The sequence below is a fragment of the Choloepus didactylus genome, chromosome 2 (genome assembly GCF_015220235.1).
Source record: "Choloepus didactylus isolate mChoDid1 chromosome 2, mChoDid1.pri, whole genome shotgun sequence".
Classification (NCBI taxonomy): Eukaryota; Metazoa; Chordata; class Mammalia; order Pilosa; family Megalonychidae; genus Choloepus; species Choloepus didactylus.
This window is the reverse complement of record NC_051308.1, coordinates 243413828-243437784: the sequence shown is the minus strand read 5'-3', so window position 1 is coordinate 243437784 and position 23957 is coordinate 243413828. Positions and strand designations below refer to the sequence as shown.

Below are 23957 nucleotides of genomic sequence, written 5' to 3'. Positions count from 1 at the left end.
GGACGTCTGGGCTTTGTCAGGCAGACATCCCCATAGCTGAGTGTGGCCCCTGGGAGGGCAAGGGCTCAGCTCTGCACACCTGGCTCCCTGGGTGCTCACGCCCACCTGAGGGGAGCCTCCCCTGCCCCGTTTAAAGGAGCCACGTGAGCCTCTGAGGCTGACATCCCACCAGGTGGGGGGCCCCAGAGTCCCCATCCATCCCTCAGCTCGCGCTGCCTCTAACATCCAGGAAGCATGGCGGGGAGGAGTGTACGGGGGCAGGCGGTAGCCCCAGGGTCCTGGGTGGGTAGGGGGAGATGGGAGTTGTTTACAGCCAGCAAGACATCAGCCACCCTCAGGTCCACTCTGGGGGTCCCAGGAGGAAGGTGGGCTAGCCCATGGAGCGGAGAGCCAAGGCCGCCGCGGTCTGTCCTCCGGCTGTCCCTGAGTGGAGCCACTAGCCCCCCACATCCCACGTCCCACGTCGGCGCACAAGCAGCCCTAGAGAGAAAAGACCAGCCCGGACTCACAGGTCCAGCCCGACAGCAGCTTTATTCCGGGGCTGGGTTCCTTACACACCTTACAGGGTGCGGGAGCATTCCCGGGGTTGTGGGGACTCGGTGTCGGGGACGAAGCCGTGTAGCACTTACACTGGAATGATATAAATAAGCTTTGGTGTACAGGATCTCACGGTAGAGCGTGGGCTAATATTGCAACACGGGAGACTTCGCACACCACTGGCTCTCAACGGGGATGGGGGTTTTGGCCACGGGGGGAGCTTCGGAGTGACTGGCCGCTCCTGGCTGCCTGCTGCAGGCTGCAGACCCCGGCGCTGGGACGGGCGGCCTAGGGCTGCTGCTCCACCTGGCCCTGCCGCTTTGCCTTCATCTGCAGGTACCGCCCTTTGCCTTCCTCAAAGCGCTTCTTCTCGTCCTCCGACTCGGGCTGCAGACCACACAGAAGGAGACTGTGTTAGCGGCATGGGCAGCACTGTACCGCCGGGCAAGGCCTGGCTGCAGAGCCGTTCAGAGGTCCCCACCCCAGCGCCGCTGGCTGTCGGGGACAGGGCCCGGGCCTCAGGCCTGTGCTTCCTGACAGACACAGCACAGAGGCCCTGCAGGAGCCGGGCACGGAGGCTGTGGGCTGTGGACCAGCCCGTCACCCCGCCCAGCGGGCAGGACTTCCAGCCCAGGTCTCCTTGGTAATGGGCTTTGGTTGAAAAATCTGCTGATGGTGAAAGGGGAGGGAAGGCGTCTGCAGCGAGGGCCCAGCTCTGCCACCAAGGACCCCCCTTTGCTCCACTCTGGGGGAAGGCCAGCTGCTCGCCATCTCTGCCCCAAAGGGAAATGGGGGCAAAAGTTGTTGACAGCGACGCAGCAGGTCTGGGGGACCTCAGATGGCTGAGCTGCCTTCAGCAGGGCAATCGCTCCTGCCAGGGGAGGGAATGGGGGTGGGTGAGGGGCACCCCATCTCACGGCTGCTTCCTTCATCTGAACAAGTCTATGAGACGGGTCCCCAAGTTCACGGAGAGGAGCCAACTGACCAACCTGGCTTTGGCCAAGGGCTAGCTTTTGCCTTGGGTAGCCTGGTTTATGCCTCCTGATCTGGGGGTGTTATGAGCAGCACCCCCTTTCACTCACAGGGGTGGCCTTTGGAATTACGGGGCTCCCAGGCAGACACCAGGGCAGCAACGTGTGGTGGCCACTTCCCGAGATCCGGCCAGGCCCCCCCCAGTCCTCTCTTGCCTCACCCTGGCTGGGGACACAGGCCCAATGAGCTGAGCGTGCTCCTGGGGGATGACATTCCGAGGGTGTCCCAGAGCCAAGGAGACAGGGCAGACCCAGGTGCCCATTGTCCACAGGGACACCAGGCCCTGGCAGCTATTTTTAGGCCCAAGCGTCTTATGGACAAACAGCATATTGGCAAGAGGGAGAACACCCAGCCAGAGGACGGCCCGCCTTCGACACCAAGTACTTCCTCCCCTCAGCCTTCTCCGAAATTGCTCTCGGAACGTCACCAGGTGTAAGCCCTCAAAATGTCGCCGGCTCAGAGCCAGTGGGACTTCTGGGCATGTAAAGGACGGCACTGGGCCCCTTACACAGTGCTGGTTCCCATCTGAAGAATCTTTGGTGTGCACATGAAAAATGGTGGCTTTACCCAGACACTTTATTGAAGAATGCCCCTTGGCTGCTCTGGCTATTTTAATAAAATTGCTGGCTATTTTAATAAAATTTCTGAGACTAAATGCAATTTGACCTGAAACAGCCCATGGAACATGAAACGTCTGAGCTCAGCTCTAGCAGGCGGCCTAAGGGAGGAATGGCTCCGAGCCCAGCCCCCCAGGCTCCTGTGCCCACCCAGGCAGCGCACCCAGGGTCCGGGCTCCTCGAGCTCCAGGCCACCTGGGGCTCTGAATCAGGTCTGGGGTGCGTGGGGCTGAGTTGGCACTTCTCACCGGCTCCTAGGGTCCCCGGGCCCTATCCCTTCCCATCCGTCCCCTATCCCTTCCCATCCGTCCCAACGGGGGGTGGCTGAAGGGGCCAAGAACGCAAGGTCAAGGCTACCAAGCGAGACAGCAGGGGCCCTTTCCTCCCCCTCTGCTCTGGAACTTGCCTGGGTGTAGCAGAAGAAACCCTACAACTCCCGGCCCCCCTGCCAAACGTCTCAGCCGGGGCAGAGCTGCTGCCCAGACCCGGGGCTGACATGGGTCTGCGAGGACAGCCAGCCCCTGCCCAGCCCAGGATCCGGCCTGACAGGCGGAGCCTGCCTGTTTCTCCCACATGCCATTTCTGGAGAAGTGCGACTGCGGGATGCCAAGAGGGAACCAAGGGAGGTGCAGAGGGTCTGCGGGAGCCAAGGCCGGAGCTCAGGAGCCGTCACCGGGGTGCCCTGGACAGTGGCACAGGGCCAGGGAGGGCGGAGAGAGGGCTGCCAGGCCCAGGGGACACCTGAGGAGCAGCTGTGCCCTCTGCCGTCTGTCCATCTGTATGTCTGCAGATCCTTCTGGCTGCCATCACCGTACAACCTGGGCTTGCCATCGCTCAGGGCAGCCCCTCATCTTCCCTGAGGATGCTCCTTCCCGTTCCACCTGTGGGACCACGCTGCCACCTTCCAGCCTCCCTGGCCTCAGCTTCTCCGGCTGTAGAAGGGGCCCTTCCTCTCTAAGGGTCTGTGGGCAAACAGGCCCGGGCAACTGCTTGCTACATGGCCTCACAAAGCGAGCAATCTCAAAGTAAAATAAGCCAGTTTAACTTTCTTTAGTCCAGGTTTTCCCAAACTGGTTTTGCTGAGGAACACTGGCTACCATCCCGGGGTTTGCAGTCCAGCGGGTGCTGCCCACACCCCCTGCCGTCAGCATGCTGTGAGTGCCCTCGAAGCTGGTGTTCAAGCCTGGGAAGCCTCAGTCGGGACACCATCTAAACGTGGGAAGCTGCGTCCAAGCTCTGTCCAGTCCCCGGGTGGGCTGCTTCTGGCCCAGGACCCCCAGGGCCCGGCGGGAGGTGGTGGGAGGGGAGGCCAGTCGAGGCGAGTCCTGGCACCACCACTTCCTATAAAACGGCCCGTGTCTGGCGAAACCCTGCCTGACGACTCCTGTCCAACCCCAGTCCCTGAAGAGCAGCAGAGCAAGGAAAGACGCTGGCCACAGAGGACCCCCCCCCCCCGTCGTGATTCCACCCGTGCGGGCTTCTCTCTGATGGGGGCGATGCCACTCAGCTTTGAACACACCAAGAACCGCTGCACGGTCCCCTCCAATGGGTGACTCACAGGGCACGCGAATGACACCTTAGGAGGTGGGAGCTCGTGCATCATAGTTTACCAGGAGTGACAGCCCAGATTCAGCAAGGTGGGTGCCCCCCACCCAAATCCTGGTACAGATTATGCCTCGCAGTTACCTCCAGAGAACCTCTTTTGTTGCTCAAATGTGGACTTTCTTTCTAAACCCAACTCTGAAAAGAAATTCATCACCCTCCCCAACATGAGACAGGACCCCACCCCCAGGAAAAGAAAAAGGAAATGCAGCGAGCGGGGCCGAGCAGCAAAGCTGATGCCTGTTTGGGGTTGAGGGCTGCACATCGGTGGGTGCTGAGGCCTGGGCACCCGCAGTTGGGAGCTCACCGCCTCTCCCTGCACGTGGACACGGCAAAGCCAGTCGGCGCTGGCCGCGGGGTGGAAATGCTCCTTTAATTAAAACCAAACACTTTCTCCGCCACGGCGACCAGCCTCGTTCACTCACCCCACGTTGGTGAACGGAGCCCCTTCTGGGTGCCCGGCTGGGAGACAGGCCCATACTACACAGGAAAACACGTACACGATACAGAACGCAGGGAAGTGACAACCGCGGTGGCAGAGAGAAGAAGTGGAGCAGGGTGAGGGGTCGGGAAAGCCAGGTGGCAGTGGGGAGGGGGTAACTGGGGGATCGCAGAGCGGAGAGTTCCGGGCTGGTCCAGGGAGACGCCCGGCCTGGCCTGGGCCCCCCTGACCCACAGCAGGGACCGGGCGGCATCTGCCAACAGCCAAGGCTGCTGTCCTCCCCTGCCTGGTGGGACTCACCGCTCTTCCCCAGGGAACGGCCTCCTCGGGAAGGAGCATGGGGTGGACAGGGCAGAGGGCAGGGGTCTGCCGTGGACTCATGGGGGCCCTTGGGCAGGGTGCCGGTACCCCTGAGCTTCTGCCTGCCCATCTGTGAAGGGGGGAAGGGCTTTATATTCTCATTTCACAAACATCTGAACTTTCCTACAGTTAAAAAAGGAAAAGGAACTGGCCTAACGAAGGCAGGGGCAGGTCCAGAAGGCCTGCCCCACCCCTGCCAAGCACAGGCAGAGCTGCCTCCCCACCCCGGGCTCCCCCTCCTTGGGCCCCTCACCAGCCCCCACCCAGCACCTTCCTCCAGGCCACGGCTCCACACCTACAGGGAAAACACCCACATAAATTTCCTGCCAGCAAAGACTCAGTTGCCAAAGTCCTAGTGCAAATGAACTGGCAGGCACCTCAAGAGAAGGTCTTGGCTGGGCCGGAGGTGGCTCTTAACCCCGCACCCCCTCCAAGCAGCACTTGCAATGTTCTTGTCTGGGCCACGCGTGTGCATGGGGACCCGGCCAGAGGCCCGTCCACCGGGAGCTCCGCCATGGCCCGACAGCTGTCCCCGGCCCCTCAGCTCTGTGCCCCGCCCCACACACCCCCGACCCGCAATGGATCTCACAGGCGCAGATGACAGACCCCATGTCCGGGCTCCGGGCCTTCCCTGGCTGGCCCCAGGTCCCAAAACATGGTGGCTTCAGGGAAGGGTGAAGCGGGACCATGTGTGGTGCCAAAGCCGGGGTTCACTGCTGAGCAGCCCAACAACCAGCTGGTCCTCCCGATTTTCAGAGATGTGACCGAGAATGCCAACACTTCCGTCACATTTCGGGAAAGTCAGGCATGGAGGCCACCACCCCATGCTTTCCCCAAGCATGTGACAATAGGTTGGGAGGGAGGGGTGAGGGGTGGGAAGGGAGGGGGGAGGGTGGAGGGGGAATGTGAGGGGGAGGGAGGGAGGAGGGAGGGGTGGGGGGAGGGGAGGAGGGATGGTGGGGAGGAGGGGGGAAGGGGGAGGGAGGGAGGGGGAGGAAGGGGAGGGAGGGAGGGGGAAGGGTTGGGGAACGGGGAGGGGTGGGGGAGGGAGGAGGAGGTAGGCGGGAGGGGGAGGTAGGGGGTGGGGGGAGGGAGGGGGAGGGGGTGGGAGGGGGTGGGGGGCCACGGGGGGCTCCGGGTCCAGGAGTGAGTGGAAAATAACACGTTCCTCTGCGGACACCGAGTTGGGTCCTTCCCGCGGCTGGGCCGGGTGCCCAGGGACAAGCCACAAGGTGGCCTTCAGGGCATGAAAAGCAGGGTGGGCCGAGAGTGAGCCCCAAGGCCCGACCCTCATCTCTGCAGAACTTTGCCGAGCCCTTGAGCCCGTGTGCCACTCCGATGCCCACAGCCGCATGCCCACAGCCGCTTGCCCGCCGGCAGCCATCAGGCCTTTTGGCACAACCACATCCCAGGCCCCGGAGCCTTCTCTCACTAGTCGAGTCCTTGCAGGGGACACAGGCCAGAGGGCAGGTCATTTGTGGCCGTACTTCCCGCACAGAGCCAGGTAGGCTCCAGAGCCCAGGGCGGCGTGGGGGCTCGGCATGCCTCTGATGCTTACTGTTCTGCTGCTGAGTGATCAGCCAGTGTCTGCCGGGAGACAGAACGAGGCTGTGGGGCCATGGGCGTGCCCGAGGACAGTAGCGTGAGCCTGGCAGGAAGGAGCGGTGACGGCCTGGTCTCTTGTACCCCGTCCCCGGGGAGGGGGCATGTGCTGAGGTTCCTGCAGCCCCATCTGGCACAGGAGGGGCGTTTGGCCCCTTTACCCTCCACCTCAGGGTGTCGAGCACCCGCGCTCTGGGTCCCAGGCAGACGAGGGCCCTCCTCCACCACCCCAGAGGGAAAAGAAGGGAGCAGAGGCAGGCAGGGCCCTGCCCCATGGTGGGGTGTCCGTGCCCCGCTGGCTAGCAGGCATCTGGCCTCCCCAGGCTGGGAGCCCCGACAGGCAGCCCCCCATCCGGCGGCTGGGTGTAGAGCCGCGGAACAGGACAGATGGCTCCCAGCATGCTGCCCCCACCCACGACCCAGCTGCCGCCTCCTTTTGGGCCTGTCTCCCTCCATCCGGCAAAGTAAATAAATACAGAAGTTGTTGACTGTTGCTGTTTTTAATGGGGGCTGGGGTCGCTGGGAGGAGGAAGAAGCTTCTCCGTGGAAAATTGAGTGTTTGTTCAAGTGCCCAAACCTGTCAGTAGAAGGGCTTATGTACCTCAGGGCCACCAAAGAGTGGCTCCCTGCAGCCCCAGGCACCCACCTACGGCCCCAGGCACCCACCTGCACCCATGTACCACCTGCAGCCCGGGCACCCACCTGCAGCCTCAGACACCCACTTGCAGCCCAGGCACCTACCCGCAGCCTCGGTCATCCACCCGCAGCCCCAGGAGAGCTCTTCCAAGGAGCCTCTGGGTGGCTCAGCCCCTGGGCACCTGAGGTTCCCTGTGCACACGTGGGGAGAAAACAGCGGTGACAGCAGAGAAGCGTGCAAGGCACCTCCTGACGGAAGGGGCAGTGGGGGTGGGCTGGGGGCACAGATCCGATTCTGGAATGTGGTGGCCTGGCCAAGCGGCCTCCGGTGCGGCGCTCACCTCCTGGGGTCAGGGCCTCCCAGCTATGTGATGGGGACTCGACGAGGTGACACGGCAAAGCGCCTCACGCAGAGCCTGGCTCAGAGAAGGCCTCGATGCGCGTGCACGTGTCTGTGTGCATGTCTGTGGGCTGCCCTCCCCACCGAGGCCCAGGGGCCTCCAGCCTCCCCCGGGGCACAGCACTCTAAGCCCCCCCACCCCCCGCCCCGCAGCTGCCCGGGCCTCTGATCCGCGCCTCCGCCCGCCCTCCCTGCTCCTCCCCGGGCCCACGTCCACCGGAGGGGAAGCTTGTGGCTTTCAGAGCTCAATGTTGCAAACCAAATGTTTTCCATCTTGCGTCTTCTGTGCTCCAAGAACACGCGTTTGGAACTTGGCACAGAGGGCAACTGACTACGTCCTACTTGGGTAAAATCAATAGCTCGTCCTTTCTGTAATTTATGACTATCCAGTGCAAAGAAGGTTTCCAGGGGTGAGACGACAACTTTCTGCGAGCCCAAGGGACACAGGCCTTCTTAACTAGGAGGACGGGCGAACCTCTCCAGGGCTTGTAATGGGAAACAAAAGGCGTCTGGAGCAATCACACAGGCAGTGACGTCCCCTGACAACCAGGCCCAGCTCGCGTGGCCTGATGGGGGCAGTGACGTGGACAAGAGACCAACGGGTTGATGACGACACGCTCAAGCATCTGGGGGCCTCTGGCCTCACAAGCCACAGGGTCCCCAGGTCCATATCAGCCCGAAGGCCCGATGCCAGCAGGGCCAGGCCAGGGCCCTGGGAGTCGAGGCAGGCCAGGCGGATGGCAGAGCCCTCCAGCCACCACGGCCCACACACCTGCACCAATGCACCCCTCTGCTCCTGTGGACATGAGTCTCCACATTGCAGCCTCCAGGGGATGCAGCCAGAAGCCTCAAACAATGACATCGGTGCAGAGAATCATAAGCTCGCCACACCCGGCGGCACCAAATAATGCCAAGCAAGTCCCCTGCGCCAAGGCCCAGGGGCTCAGGCACTGCTCAGGGGAAAAGGCAGAGAAGGGGGAGCGTCTCCTTTAGAAAAAGGGGCACCAGGACTCGGCCCTGCCCATGGGGCCTCTCGGCAGCTTCCGCCCCGGCACAGGGCCTGCTGGCCGCGGCTCGTTCTGCTCTTACACCTGTCCCAGGGCCAGGGGGTTAACAAGAAAGATCAGAACAGCCATGTGCTGGGGACACGCCACAGCTGGAGCTGTGCAATGCCAGGGCCCACCCAGGATGCAGCAGAACCCAGGAGGCATCTGTTGGAGGAATGAACAAACGAAGGAAGGTCAAAGTAAAACACCTTACTTCTAAGACGGTGTCTTTACGTTCAAGGTTCAAAGCCGGTTGTCATGCACATTCGGGTGCCATCTGGCCCCAGTCAGCTCCAAAGGGCCCAGACCCCCGAGGGCCCAACTGGGGCTGGGGCCAGCGATGAAGGCACAGCCGGCGTGTCCAGCACACCCAGCTTGGCTAGGTCCCCCCAGAAGGAGCTGGAAGCACCTCCTCTCCCGCTGGCTGCACCACACTTTACCCAGATTCCAAATGTGTGTGTGTGTGCACATGTGCGCACGCGTGTGTACGTGTATGCCCGGGCAGGCCCCCTGCAGCCTTCCTACCACTGTGAGGCAGCGGGTCTGTGCTTCCCTGCGCTCGTGCTCGCCTGCAGCCTGCTTTCCTCCCCAACGGCGCACAAATGGCCACTCAGCTGACCTCAGGCCCTGGGACCCATCCTACCACTCAGGGTGGGGCGGCGGGTCAAACAACGCCCCCCATCCAGACGCTGCTCCTCTACCCAGCACTGGAGGTGGGTCAGCAGGCACCACATGCTGCTGCGGGTGCATCGGTGGAGCTTGGAGGCGAAGCCATTAGATGAAGTCACAGGGGCCATGACAGGCAGGGGCTGGGCATGGTGTCCAGAGCCCTGCAGGGGACCAAGGAGGCCAGTCCCAAGGCTGGGGGTGTCTGTCCTCAGGCCACACCCCAGGGAAGGCCCTCAGGTGGGACAAGAGGACTGAACTGGAAGAAACACAATTTTAGGGTTAAAAATCTCTGCACTGCCCAGAAGACCATGGAGGTAAAGTAGCTGGTCCCAGGGCAGCAGGACGACCCGGGGCCAGCGTGGCTGCCTCGGAAGGCTGAGCCATCACCATGCACGGCCAGCTCCCGACAGGTCACTGGAGGATGGAAGGAAGGCCCCTGGGCCTCTCGCGGAGCCTGCGCTGAGGAAACCTGCGGCCAGCTGGCGCCTTGGTCGAAGCTGTTCAGAGAACGCGCAGAGCTGCCTGGGAGCAGCGGGGAGCTCCCTCCTGGAGCAGGGGGCCTGGGTGTGGGAACTGGCCTGCCTATGCCAGGACGGGCCTGGACTACAGGCGGTGGACTTGGCGAAGTGACACCCCTCTCCACGTCCTGGTGTCTTACCCGTAGGACAGGAGCCACCACCCCGCTCCCCAGATCTGCCGGGCGCATTGGTTGTAAAGGTGTCCAGAAGCAGGTGGATCTGGCCAGTCATCACTGGGGGCATGGACCCCCTACTGCCTCGGCCCCCAGCCCCACTCCCCCAGGGACAGGGGTCATGGTTGTGTGGTGCCCCGGTGGGCCTGGCCTGCCTCCCCGGCCTGCTCGGCCCTCTCGCCCCAGCTGCCCGGCAAGCACGCTGAGCCTGCCCACGGCCTGTGGGCGTGTGCTCAGAAAAGGCCGGCCATGCTGCGCTGGGGGGGAGCTTTACAGCTGACAAAATATATAAATACGCATCCTGACTGTTTCCCCGGTGGTCCCCCTGGCTAGGAGCAAGGCCCGCTCTAAAAGGAGAGGAACGAGGGGCTGAGCAGTGGGAGCCACAGCTCACGTGGGAAGACACGTGTTTTCCCAACAGTCCAACAAAGCTGCTCTGTGAGTGGCGTGTTTCCAGGAGCGACGTCAGTGGTGCATTCGGAGTGGGGTGCTGGGCTTCTCCCTCGCTCCCCTGCCTCCCAAGTCCCCGGCCCGGACATCGGCACACCCAGCCCCAACACAGACATCTCAGTGTCCCTGCCTGGCCTTCGGGGACAGCAGCTCCCACGTCACTGGAAGCTGGGGCTAGACACTTCTTCGGGGTATAACACATGCACTACTTGTTTCTCACTCTTTGGAAGGCGGAAAAGTCCTCTCATGCCCCAGTGGGGAAAAAAGCACTGACGAGAACTGCCAGGACCCTTCCAGTGCCTGTCCTCAGAGAGCCACAGCGGGGGATTCCCTTGTGGTTGCTCTGGAGAGGCGACCGACCAGTCCCGGCCAGCGGTCTGAGGCGCTGGGCTTGCCGTGTCCAGGCACGTGTCCTCCAAGGCCTGAGGGAGGCCTCGGAGGGAGGGCAGGGCCGACGGCGGCCCAAGCCTGGTTCTCGGGTCACAGTGGTGCCCGCTCCGCGTCTGCTCCGCTCACGATTCGCCTGCAACGAGCTGGCGGCTGTGGGTCGTGCAGCGGCCCTCCCTGCGTACAATATTCATCAAGAAGTGTCTCCAGCAGCGCGGTGCCTTCCGCACGGGGCCCTGGGGATGGCAGCTAAAAATAGGCTGAGGTTGAAGACACGCTGAGGGTGGGCAGGGGAGGCAGTGGCAGCAGGAGGAGGGTGTCCCTGGGGACGCGGGTGTGCCCCCCGCCCAGCGCGGGCCCACTGGAGGGGACTGGACGCCGCCTGGAGGACATATGTGCTCTTTGCACTGGAACCACCGGGAGCTCACCTTCTGCCTGGGGAGCCCGCCCAGCCCTCCCGGCCGTGGGCTATTTTTATCAGCAGTGGCTCTGGGGCACCTCAGTGAAGAATCAAAGACAATCTTTAATTAGCAAGAGATGACGGCTCGGGTGGAAACCGACCAGTGAGGCGAGGCGGTCAGCGCCAACGCAGTGGCTCCAAAACCCAGGGGATTGGGCCACTGCTGGCTTCGCTCCCATGGGCGGCCCTTTCCACAGCACCGCCTGCAGTCCCCCACTGGGCCCCGGGGCCTCAGGGCTCTGGAGAGAATGGGCAGCCTTCCGCGTCCACAGGCTGGCCTGGGCAAGATGGTGAGAGGTCCCCTGCCCCAGAGTGTTCCCTGACTGTCGGCCATGCCCCGTGCAAGACCAGGCTCCAGGCCCTCCTTCTCCCAGAGCACCTGATGCTGGTCCCCCCACAGTGGCTGGGTCTGGGGTCTTGCCCACGCCTGGTCTGCATGGCCCAGCCGGGGTCAGCGGGGCAGCCACGGCAGCTCGAGGAGGGCTCATCCGCCAATGGACGGCACCACACGCCCCAGCAGCTGCCAGTCCCCTGGGCAGCTTGCCTTGTGACTTGGAGACAGCTGAAGCCGCAGAACCTTCCAGAACACCTTGTCAATGGACACTTGACTCAGAAGGAGCCTTTCATGGAAGCCTTTTCCGGGGCGGCTCACCTCACTCCACTATCCTGGTCTCAGGCCCGGGTGGGCGAGGCCTGCACCCCCACTTCCTCTTGGCGGCACCGTGGAGGAAAGGGCGTGGAATGTTCAGGAAGACCCGATCCTGGCCCCAGCCCTGCTCCTGATCAGCTGCTGCTCCCCCTGTGTGGAAGGGCGCGGTGGAACACCACCCCAACTTCAGCCCACACTCAAGGGTCACCTCCGCTGAGGCCCTCCATCGGGGTGGGGGGCTTACGTAAAATGGCAGCAAACTCCTGCCCCCTCCCTGCTTTTTTCTTTATGGCCCTTGTCCCACCCAGCACCCTCTCCTGTCTCTCGGTTACGGTGCACGGCCAGCAAGGAGGGTGCTGGGAGAGGACAGGTAAACCGCAGTCACCAGTTCTGGAGCACTTCCTGAGTAGCAGCTTGCTGAGCCCTCACCCGCCCATCGGGGCCTGTGCTACCACCATCATCCTCCACAGAAGAGGAAACCGAGGCACAGAGAGAGTGCACACCTAAGGCCACCCAGCTGGTAGGTCCCCGGGCCTCAGAGAGAACCCAGGCAGCAGGTGCCTGCTCCCCGGACGCAGGGGCCCCTGACAGCACCCGCAGCTCCCAAGGTGGTGCAGGGGAAGGGGCCTGCGATTCCAGCCCATGGGGGCGGTGTCGTGCTCTATCTAGACTGGTGGGGAGGGCTGCCCCCTGAGAGGAAACACTGAGCTGGAGGGAGGCACCAGCCCCACAAGGGCCTGAGCGAAGGGGGGCCCGCTGGAGGAGCAGGGAGTGCACAGCCCTGGGGTGGGAATGAGTCTGGGGTTTGGGGGACGAGAGAAGGTGGCCGGCTGGACTCCAGGCCAAGGACACTGGGGAGCCGCCGACCAGTTTAGGCGGGAGAGGACCAAGGCCAGACCCAGCAGGAGCAGGTGTAAGAGCCATCTGGGGGGAGCAATGCCGGGGCCTCGAGACTCGGTGGACACGGGCGAGCAGGGACAGAGCAGCAGAGAGGGTCAGCCGGGGCCCCATCCCTTGCTCAGAGTGGGGCACACAAGGGGCGTGGGGGTCTCTTTTGGGTGGGACGACTTGCGTTTCAGGTGCCCATGGAGACTCTGGAAAGGCAGAGCCTGTGACTCGGGGCCAAGAGTGAGCACAGGTGATGCCGAGGCCCCAGGGACCCGACTGGTCGAGGAGGGGGACAGGGTCTAGGCCGGGGCCTGCTGGAGCTTCCAGTTTAGGGGGATGGGGGGTGGGGCAGAGAGGCTGAAGGCCCTCGGAGCCCGGGGGTCACGTGCTGAGGGAGGACAGGCCTCACCGAGGGCCAGGCTGGACATGCCAAAGCTGGGGGGAGGGCGCGCGAGATACAGTGTCCTGGGGTCTGGTCACCCTGCAGAGAGGTCCTGGGGAGAGCTGGGGTGGGGAGTCCAGGAGGCTGTTTGGGGACGGGGGGTCCAGTAGCCCTGGGGGCAGGAGGGGCCCAGGAAGCTGGTGAGAGCCGGGGCAGGGAAGGGCAGAGTCCGGAAATGAGCCCAGGAGGGGAGGAGGGAGAAGGGCGGTGGGTTTCAGATCCAGGACGGAGAAGCTGGGGGCCACCACGCTGACGGACGTCATGAGGGGCCCGAGTGGATGAGGGAAGAGAGAGAGGAGAGTCCAGGAGAGGGCCGGGCTGGCCTGCCTTTCAGGGCGGGCAGCAGGCAGGAAGGGCTCTGGGAAGATGTGGCCAAGCCCCAGGAGGAGAACCTGTGCCGGGTGGGCCTCCAGGTCGAGGACGGGCCAGCTGCAGACGAGGACGGGGGCTGAGGAGCCAGTGTGGGGGCAGGGGGAAGGCAGGGAGAAGCATGGGGACCCCTGGGGGCTGCAGGAGGGCTGCAAGCTGCTTCCCACGGGAGGGGGCAGCAGGTTATAACCCAAGTTATAACCCAAGTTGGGGAGGGGGGTCGAGGGAGGCCACAGGGCCAGGCCTTGGGGGTGTGGGGGCCACAAGAGCAGACCAGCAATGCAGACCCCCAGGCCCGGGTGGTGGTGATGGGGCTGAAGGATCTGCAGGAAGAGGAGGAGGCTGAGGGTGACTCCGCTGACCCCGGCACCCACAGCCCCCAGGCAGCTCACAGGGCCGGGCAGGGCCAGGAGGGTCGGGGTGACCAGCTTTCCTTAGGGGATCCCTCCCCACTTCTCTTTTCCCCTCCTGTTATGGGTTGAACCCTGTGCTCCCAAAAGTACAGGTTTCAGTCCTAATCCGCAGCACCTGGGGTGGAGGCCTTACTTGGACCCGGGGTCTTTGCACGTGGAGGTGAGGCCCCTCCGGAGGGGACGGACCCCCAGTGCAGATGCCTGGGGTCCTCACAAGCAGCAGAGAACAGGGCCCGGACGGACAGAGGGGATCAGCACGGTCCACTGAGGCAGAAGTCAAAGCCAGGGGTTGCCAGGAAACCGGCAGCAGCCACATGCAGCAAGGAGGGCTCTCGCCCACGGAGCCCGGACTTCTGGAGGCAAGAAACCTGTGCTCACACCAACAGGCTGTGGCTCTGTTGGGGCAGCCCCGGGGAACGAGGACAGTTTCACTTATACCGTGCCTTCCTCTGTGACCCCACCTGACCCCCACAACTCGTAGAGGCCGCGGGACCTGCTGACCACCCAGCCCCCCGCCAGAGCCCAGGGTGGCCAAGAGCAGCACCCGACAGCGTTTGCAGAGTGAGTGGAGAGGGAAGGCGAGAGGCCAGGGAGGGGGCGGGGGGCAGGCAAGGACCCAGGGGACGTCTTGAGCTCCTCCCGCCTCCTCAGGAGCTGTGGTCAGGGGCCTCCATGGCTCTGACGGGGCCTGCAGCTTGCACCCCGGCCCTGAGGATGGAGGGCATAGGCAGGCCTGGCTGGACAGCCAGTGGGCGTCCTCAGCCCCAGGAGACGCCAGATGGAACCTCGCCCCAGGCCTCCAGGGGAAATGCAGCCTGCTGCCTCACTTCTAGTCCACACTCTTCTCCAGAAGGCTGGGCAACCAATCAGGAGCAGGGCCCTCACGGCCGCAGAGGGCCACCCTCCTGCTGCTCCTGCACCCGCACGTGGGGGCGACCACTGCCCGGGGTCTGGTTCCCTCGTGGGTCCACTGGAGCTGACCTCCGCGCGCCAGGCCCAGCAACAGAGAGTGGCCGGTCCCACCAAGTCCAAGCCAGAGCACCACGACCTGCCATTCACCACCCGGCCTTGCTGGCCTCGGGGGGCCACACCAGGGCTGGTGTGCGAGTACCCGAGAGAGGCCAGGGGAGGCGGCGGTGGGGCCCTGGGACGCGCACTTGCGGGGTAAGGCACTGTGAAGGCATTTGTGAGCTGCTTATAAAACCACCATCGGCCTCAGGTCATTCATTCATTCCTCCTCTGGATTCACAATCACCGCGTACCCCGTTCAAGCAGCGCCCCCCGCCGGGCATGGCCAGCAGACACCAAGCCATAGGGGTTCCAGCTCCTTGCACACCCTCAGTGCCACGCTCTCCCTGGCACAGTTCTTGCCTCAGCCCCCCAAGTCCCAGTTTTTCAGCCTTTCTCCAACGAAGGCCCCTGCACCCACCCAGGCCCCATCGGCCCGGCCCTCAGAGCCTCTAACCTCGGGTGCCCTTCGCCGGGGGCCGCCTTCCCGGGTGCTCCCGCCCACTGTCCAGGTGTACCGCGGGGATCAAGTCTTGGTCTCAAGAGCCAGTCCCCGGGTGCCAAGTGCCACCCACACAGCTCGGCTCTCTCCCGGGCCTCAGGCTCCTCCGGGGCAGGCCCCACACAGAGAGCAGGTCCCCGCATCATTACAGGGCACCCACAAAGCACCAGGACTGTTCACTGCCCATGGGGAGCAAATCGTCTTTCCTCTCACGGCGCTTACAGCCTGGTGGGGTGAGGCCAGTCAACAAATGACCAGCAAATCTATGCCAGGGTGACGTTTGGACGGGTGTTCAGGGCAGCTCCCCTGAAGGGGGACATCAGAGCCAGGCCGGGCGGTGAGGACTCGGCCCCAAAGGGCATTTGAGGAGGGACAGCGAGAGCAGGCCCAGGGCAGGAGGGCTCAGAGGGTCTGGGGCGGTGCAGGGGCAAAGGGGGGCTCTGGAGGAGGACAGGGTGTGGGCGGGGGCGCCCGGAAGGGGCTGCGCACTCTTCCAAGTGCACCAGCAAGTGGGGGCTTTAGGCAGGGGGGTGACACGCTCTGGGTGGCTGAAAAGGAGACGGCTCCGGCTGCGCTCAGAGGAGGATGTGCATGTGAGCGTGTGGGTCGCTGTGTGTGTGTTTGTGTAAAGCAGTGGGTGTCAGTGTGTGAGCGTGTACCACTGTGTAGATGTGTGTGCTGCTGAGCATGTCATTATCGTGTGCATGGGCAGTGAGGGGGACCAGGGAGGAGGCGGGGGGGCCGCCCGGGTATACGCCGGGCCCTGGGCCAGGGGAGAGGCAGCAGAGCAGGTCCGAGCTGCCAGCCTGAAGGAAGTGGCAGCACTGAGAAGGGGTGGGGTGGGGTGGGGTGGGAAAGGAGCCAAGGAGGCCTCCCGGGGCTGTGGCCATGTCACAGCTGAGTCCCCTGCAACCCAGCCTGGTGTGAGAAGACAACGGTGCAGATGTTCACCAAAGCTGCTGAAAATAGCAGCTTCTGAAATCCTGCTGATTTTATCACTCGGGTTGTGGAGTCCCTGGGTGTTGGCTAGGATGGGAGGCTCTGGGGGCCGCACAGGGACATCGAGGTTGCCCTTCTGGGCCCTTTCAGAACCCAGCAGTTCTAGAAGGCTGCATAAGCTCTGAGCATGGAGCCTTGGTGGGCACAGGCCCCGCGTGAGAGGACGTGTGTGCAGGCAGCCGCGGGCATGGCTGGGTCAGCATCAGCAGGACGGGAAGGCCAAGGCCCCTCATCAGGGGACAGAGAAGAGAGGTCCCAGGCACTGGTCCACTGGCCCTGGCGACCAGCCCTTATCCCCTAGGAAATGTAACGGGGCTTCTCATGTCTCCCCCAAGTGCACAGAGGTTGACGGCCGACAGCTCTGGACCCTTGGGAGCTGAGCTGGGCACGACTGTGTGGAGGGGGCCAGTGGGGGGCCCCTGCCCCCGGAAGGCCAGCAGCGGGAGGGCAGCCCGGCCGGAGGATGGGCCCAGGACCCACGTGGCGGCCAGGTCCACTCACCAGGAGCTGGGGCACGGGCAGCGACCTGCCCTCCGGGCTCAGGGACACGTAGGTGAAGAAGGCACTGGCCGCCCGGTACCGCTTCTGCACGTTGTCCACCACGGGGTCGGCGTCCACCAAGACCTCGATTTCCATGGACTTATTGCTCGTGAAGGTCATGCGCCCCGAAATGGTGATCACGTATCCTGCAGAACACGGAGAGTGGGCGTTACAGGGGCTCCCCGTGGGGACAGGCAGGGCTGGACAGCGACGAGGAGCAGGTTATTAACCACAGTGAACCCAGGCACGGTTAGGGAGCACAGAGGATTTTAGCAGCTACGATGGAATTTAAATGGCAAAACATTAGAATGCTTCATTAGTAGCCCATGGATTTTTATCTTTGTAGTGAGTGGACATGTCTTTCGATCACCCACACAAAACCCAGAGTTGAAAAGGATCTTGGGGGCTGCTGGAGCTCCCCTCCCATAAGCAGGGGTCACTCTCCAGGACCCGAGGAGTGGGGGCATAGCCAGGACCCTTCCAGAGTCCCTCCGGCCCCTGACGGACAAGCCCCCAGCCCACTTTTGTTTGGCTGAGTGGAGTGAGGCTCAGTCCTGCCTTCCTGGGGTCCCCCGGAGCCCACGGCAGACCCTCCAAGATGCGGGCCAGTCGCCCGTCGCACTGAGCATCACCAAAGACGCTTCTTTCCCTGTTCCCAGCATGCTGCCCTCGGCCACATGTCCCTGGCAAGGCGTGGGGGCTCACCCTTCTCGGTCTGTACCATAAGGTCACAGCCTGGGGAGCCGCAAGGTGGCCTGTACACCCATTCCTGGGTCGGGTCACACAAGACTGTCCGGCCGACCTCTCGTCACCTCCCTGCTAGAGGCGGTGATGGGATGGGGCTCCCCGCCTGTGCTGCTGGGAATCGGCCTCTCCTCCGTCCTCCTGACCCAAGCCGCCAGTGTGTGTTTCCTCACTGATGACGGTGACACTCAAAACCACACATTCGTTCCCACACCTCTCCCTGGTGTCTGGTGCTCTCGTCTCGGTCCTCACCCAAGCTCACTGCACAGCACACCCTGCGGTGTCTCCCACCCTTCCCCACCCTCCTGGCCCTAGGCTCCCCCCACCCGCCCTGGGTCCTCCCTTCTTAGCAAAGCACTGAGCCTGGTGCCTGGAGGAGAGCGGCCCCAGCACCCGGCCATTTTTATCATTATTGATGATGTTGTCTACCAGGCACCCCTAATGGGGGTGGGGGTGCAGGTGAGGGGCCGACACCTGGCTGCTGTGACCTCCCCTTGACACCAGGTGGCCGGGTACCCCTTGACCAGAAGGCTCAAGAAAACATCCCAAAGTCAGGCCACTGGGGCCGGCTCCAGGGGAACCTGTTCTCGTCACGAGGACCTTTAAGAGCAAAGCTCCAGGAACCCCGATGCCCAAGCTCCACCTGGGCAGGCCCCACGAGACAGGCTCAGAGAGAACCAGAGGAGAGGCAGGTGGGGAGCAGCGTGGCGATCGTCAGGGATGAGTGCATGAGCAGCCAGAGGCAGGAGTGGTTATGACACGTGTTATGAGACTCGGGATTCTCCACGCTAGGTTCAGCTTTGTACTTACAGGGAGAGCTTCCTGCTGGGCCCGGCCATGCCTGGGTGGGACGGAAGGAGCTGTGCGGTCAGTGGCGGGTGGTGTTACGGGAGCTGGAAGGTGTGTTAGAGTCACGGCCACAGCGTCCCGCGAGCAGCCCCCAGATGCCACACCGCGGGAAGAAGCCCGGCCTCATTCCCAGCCAAGCTGCGGGCAGGCTGAGCAGGTGGCCCCGGAGGGCCGCCGCGAGGGTGACCACGGCGTCTCAGCCTCCCACCCCCAGGGCCCAGCTGATGCCCTCACTGACAGTCATGGAAGACTCAGGGCCGTGAGCCAAGAGGCAAGAGGCAGGAACAAGGCCTTCTCACGGGAGGAAATCAGCAAGGACTTCCAGGGCCCTCTGCACGCCGGAAGGAGTGGCTGTGCACAAAATCCAGGGGTCTTAGAACAGGGACCGTTTCTTTGGAGAAAGACCAGGAAACGCCCCTCTGCTGTCCCCCCAGCCCACCTGTAATGGCTGTGCACAGCTAGTTAAGAGTTTAATTTCTGTGTTAATAACCGAAAGAAACTTCTGACATCAATCAAAAGAGATTTCGGGCAATTCAGCAGGTTGGTTCTCTGAGCACGAAACAAATCAACAAGGAGCAGACTGCCTTGAGTGCACTTAGGGCTCCCGATACAACTGTTGCTTCACAGTGGCCTGGGAATTTTTCAATTACAACCAAAACCTGAACCTTCTCTTCCTTCAGAGAGAGCAACATCATTATTCTAAAACAAGCTGCATGCTTTAATCTTGGCTGGCCGCTGCAGTAGAAATTTTAAAGCTGGAAACTTGACTCAGGGATTGCCATGCTGGAACTGTAAGGGGAAGGGCTGAAGCGTGTGAAGCATCAAGTTTGGATGGTTTGAAGACAGACAGCCAATTCCAGGCCCAGCTGTTCCTGGGCGAGAGCACGGAGCTTCCAGAATCCCTACGTGGCCAGGAGCTCGTGTGGACACCAGCCAAGGGCCTCCTCTTCCCCAGACCTTCCCCTCAGAGGCGCACCCCACAGCCAGCGCCAGGGGTCCCACGGGGAGCAAGCCCCCCACATCCAGTCAGGTGTTTGACCCAACACGGCCGCCCGGGAAGGGGCCCTAAAGAGGTGCCTCAGGAAGGTCCCCCCACCTTAGGGCCCTGCCCCTGCCTTCCTGGGTACGTCCAGCCATGCCCACCTGTGTCGGCTCCAAGAGGAGAGGGGGGCTCACGCCCAGAGCCTCCACCTCCAGCAGCTCCCCCAGTCCCCGCCAGCTACCGCAGTATCACAGCCCCTCAGGACCCAAGAGAAGGAGAGCTTGGAGTCACCAGTGATGGCTCCCAGTTTTATGGGAGAAAACACCCTAGCCTCCAAAGGTGTCCTCCCATGCTACCCCTCGCTCTCTGCCTCAATGGCCTTCTGAGAGCTCTGGAAGCTTCCGGCCGGAACTGAGCCTGACCGTCCAAGCTGCCAACAGAGTCGTCACCATGTGGCCGAGGCCACAAACGCAGGAGGCCACACAACGTGGCCGTGCGTCAGGGCTGGGGAGCAGCCAGGCCCAAGGGGCTCGAAGGGCAATGCCAGGGCCCCAGCTGGAACATATACTTGGAAGCGGCCACCCCACAGGGGGCGGACAGTGAGGGTGCCGGTCGGGCCTCCTGCCCGTGAGGTCCAGCTGTTCTGCTCCCGCCCCCTCGGGCACAGAGGGCCTTGGGAGCGGCTGGAGCAGCCTCCACAGGGGTCTGCGTGCCGGCTCTCGTGGCCCCTGATCTGGCCGCCTGCCTGCTTGTCCACACCCTGGCCACAAACTTGGCACCAAGGAAGCGCAGGACACTGGGGGGCCCCCTCGGACAAAGGGAGAGGAACCCTGAGTCCAGCTCGATCTCTTGTTCATTTCAGTCTGTCTCAGGAGCTGCCACAGAAAGCCTGAGCCGGGAAGGGGAGTGGGGTAGAGCCAGGACCGTGGGACTCGGGCAGCTGAGGACTCGGGGGGGCTGGAGGGGCCAGAGGGGCAGAAGGGCCACCGCGGGACTCTCCCAAACCTCCCAGGAGGGCAGCCTTTGATCTGAGAGCTGGCAGGACCAGCTCGAGGGGGAAGTAGGCCAGCCGGGCACGGGGTTTCCCACCAGCACTGGGCAAGCTGTGACCCCACGAGGCCAGCAGCTGTGTGTCCCGGGACGGGCACGGGGAGTGTGGTCCTGGCGGGGGAGGCTGGGAGAGCAGCATCTGGCTCTCCTGAGGCTCTGAAGTGGGAAGAGCCAGAGAGGGAACCCGCAAAAGCTGGATGTTCCTGTGGAAAGCAGGGCTTGCCGAGGCCCTGGAACAAACACCCGGGGACAAAGGCACGCGCCCTGTGGGAGACATCCAGGACCAGGGGCTCAAATCCCAGGGCGGCCACTGAGCAGACAGGGTTGTGCGTGGGATGCCCAGGGCTCAGGCCGTGTCCGAGCTCCAGGGGGCACAGCGGACAGAGGTGACCCTGAAAAGCCCACTCAGGATGCTGGTCTCAGGGCATCTTCACAAGGGCTCCCCAGGCCTCGCTGCCATTTTAGGGGTGACTTTGTTGATATTTTTAAAGGAAACCCCATCAATTGTGGCTCCACCCTTGCTCTGTCACCTCCTGTTGGGGGTTGCCTTGTGTCCCCTACAAAGACCTGTTCGAGCCTAATCCTGGTCCTACGAGCAGGACCCTGTTGGGAAACGAGCTTTGAAGATGAACTTCGTTAAGTCAAGGCCACGCCGGATGAGGGCGGCTCAGATCCCACACGACTGCTGTCCTCAGCGGAAGGGGAGAAGTGGACAGGGATGGCCAGATGGGGGAGGAGGCGTGTGCTAACCGAGGAAGCGCGCCTCGATGGCCAGGAGCCAGAGCCTCCCTGGAGCCTCCGGAGGGTGCGTGGCTCAGCAACAGCTCGTTTCAGTCCTCTAGCCTCGGGGACCACGAGATAGTGTGTTTCCGTTGTTCCGAGCCCCCAGCGTGTGGTGCTCAGTCACAGCCGCCCTGTGCTCACCACATCCTGGGGACAGGAGCCCAGGACAGTGAGCTCGTGTGGGGTCTGAGAGCTGTGGCAAACAGCCTCTCGGGGAACGGGCACCCCCACCCCTGGTGGAAGAACATTCCCGCGGTTTGCTCTGACAACGTCTCGAGAAGGCTGCGTGCGTTTGGAGGGGGGGAAAGAATCCCAACAGTTAGAAGTGACATTTAAAACAAATCGCTCCCTACGTTTTCCTTTTTCTGCAGCAGGCACTTTTATACTGGGTGTGCCGGTTTGAGTGTATTGCGTCCCCCAAATGCCATTGTCTTTGTAGTTTTGTGGGGCAGACGTTTTCTTGATGGTTGGATTTGCTTGGAGTGTGCCCCACCCAGCTGTCGGTGATAATTTTGATGAGATGTTCCCATGGAGGCGTGGCCCCACCCATTCGGGGTGGGCCTTGATCAGTGGAGCTATATAAATGAGCTGACTCAGAGAGAGAAAAAAGGGAGTGCAGCTGTGAGTGGCGTTTTGAAGAGGAGCAAGCTTGCTAGAGAGGAACGTCCTGGGAGAAAGCCGTTTTGAGGCCGGAGCTTTGGAGCAGATGCCAGCTGCCTTCCTAGCTAGCAGAGGTTTTCCGGATGCCATTGGCCATTCTCTGGTGAAGGTACCTAATTGCTGGGGTGTTACCTTGGATGCTTTGTGGCCTTAAGACTGTAACTGTGTAGTGAAATAAACCCCCATTTTATAAAAGCCAGTCCATCTCTGGCGTTTTGCATTCTGCAGCATTAGCAAACTAGGACACTGGGCGAGAAGCTGCTTCAAATGCTGCCCAAATGAACCGAATGGGCTATTGCCTCAGCGAAGGAATGTTCTTTTAGGTTTGTGAAGAACTTGGGATAACAACGCCTTCAAACATCCTCCGCCTTTCTCCCTGGGTCGCAGGCTGGCAGTCGTTCCAGGTCACACCTGGAGACAAGACTGAACCCTGCGCTTGGCCCTCCAGCGACGAGCCTGGCCCCAGAGGTGGGGGCCCTGGGGCTCCCGATGCGTAAGGATGGCTGCCGGACCAGAGGTCCAGGTCCAAGGGCCAGGCAGCCCCTTCTGGCTCTCCTGGGTGCTAAACCAGCACCTGCCCCAGCGCTGGTCGGAGAATATGCAGTGGGCAGAAGGCCAAGCTCACCAAGGGCTGGAACCCAAGTCAGGAGCCATCGTGGTCGGTAAAGGGACTTGGCAGACGTGGCAAAGTTACAGACCTCGGGGTGGGGAGATGAGGCTGGGTTACCCAGGGGTCTTTATCAGTGGAAGGAGGCGGCAGGAGAGGAGGGTCGAGAGAGCCATGCCTGGGAGTAGAGGCCAGAAGGCACCACGCTGCTGCTTTGCTGACGGGAGAGGGGGACGAGGACAGGTGGCCTCCAGAAGCCGGAAGAGGCCAGGGAACAGAAGCTCCTCTGGAGCCCCCAGAAAGGAACGCAGCCTGATTTCAGTCTGTGAGACCCATTTCGGATTTCTAAACTACAGAACCACAAGGTAAACACGTGTTGTTTCAAGCCGGCAGGTTTTTGTTAACCTGTCACAGCAGCCATAGCAAACTAACCTATGGGTGGAAGCTAACTGGATAACCTTAAAGTGGCTCGCTGTTTCTCTGGGCACCAGAAAGTGAGTGTAAAAATCAGGAGCACAATACTTTATGAAGCTCAGAGAATGACTAAAAAGGCGCTGTCCTCCGTGCACAGCTACCATCCACCACTGCCCTTCCATGCTTCCGGCAGGGGCTCTGTGACAGCCAGAAGAATCCGGAAACCCGTCTGAGGCTCCGAGAGAGAAGATGTGGACCCTAACGGCGACACCAGCCAGGGCGCTGAGGGCCCTCCCACTGCAGAGCAAGGGGCAGGAAGGTGCTCAGTGACCTGCGGCGCCACCTCCTCACTCCGCCAGCGAGGACGGCACGGCCCGCCGTTAGTGCGTCGGAAGGGCCTCCACCAGGAACGAAGGGCACATTTGCACTGCATCTTCTCGGTCTCGTCAGTGTCTTACTTGGCAGCTCCAGCTGGTTCTGATCTGGATTCGGGGGTCGGAGCTAAAATCAGATTTCTCTTGTGCGTTCCAGAGAAGAGCAGACCCTCGTCGGCACCCAGGAAGTCGGCAGCAGGCCCTGCTCAGTGAATCCCAACCTGGCCAAAAACACCGGAGAGGTGCTCCCCGCAGACAGCGGGCGCCGCGTACCCACAGAACTCTGGAAGAACAGGCTGCTCCCCAGAAGGCCCTGCCTGCCCTGACTCGGACACCAGCTCGGGTCCTCATAGGTGCTGGAGTCTCGTCGTTTGACCGAAGGGGGCATGGGAGTCCCAGGGCCTCAGCTGATCACGGCAAGCCCCTCCTGAGCACCCGCCAGACCCAGCACCCGGCACCTGGGCCAGGCATGCCCGAACAAGTCCAGACACCAGCCCTGCCCAGTGGTGCTTTCCATGACGTGGACATGTTCTGTATCTCTGCTGTCCAATATAGACGCCACACGTGGCTGCTGAGCACTGGAAACGTGGCTGGTGCAGCCAAGGAACTAAGTTTCTAATTCCATTGACATCAGTTTACTTTAAAGGAGCCACGCGTGGCCAGTGGCCGTTGCACTGGGCAGCACAGGTGGACGCCCACAGCTTGGCAGGCAAAGCTGCCAACTTAGAAAGCATGGCGCTGTGGAGGTGGGGG

The 23957-nt window shown here is 62.5% G+C and overlaps 1 protein-coding gene across 3 annotated transcripts in view; it reads right to left on the bottom strand.

Moving 5' to 3' along the window:
• Window positions 1-512: 512 nt before the first annotated feature.
• Window positions 513-23957, bottom strand: part of ACOT7 (acyl-CoA thioesterase 7) — a 100432-nt gene continuing 76987 nt past the window's right edge. For all 3 annotated transcript variants that reach the window (XM_037828658.1, XM_037828657.1, XM_037828659.1), the window contains exons 8-9: window positions 16703-16887; window positions 513-924 (exon numbers count right to left, since the gene is read on the bottom strand). In XM_037828658.1, the coding sequence (XP_037684586.1) occupies window positions 826-924; window positions 16703-16887 (284 nt within the window). In that variant the 3' untranslated portion in view covers window positions 513-825. The remainder of the gene's footprint in view (window positions 925-16702; window positions 16888-23957) is intronic.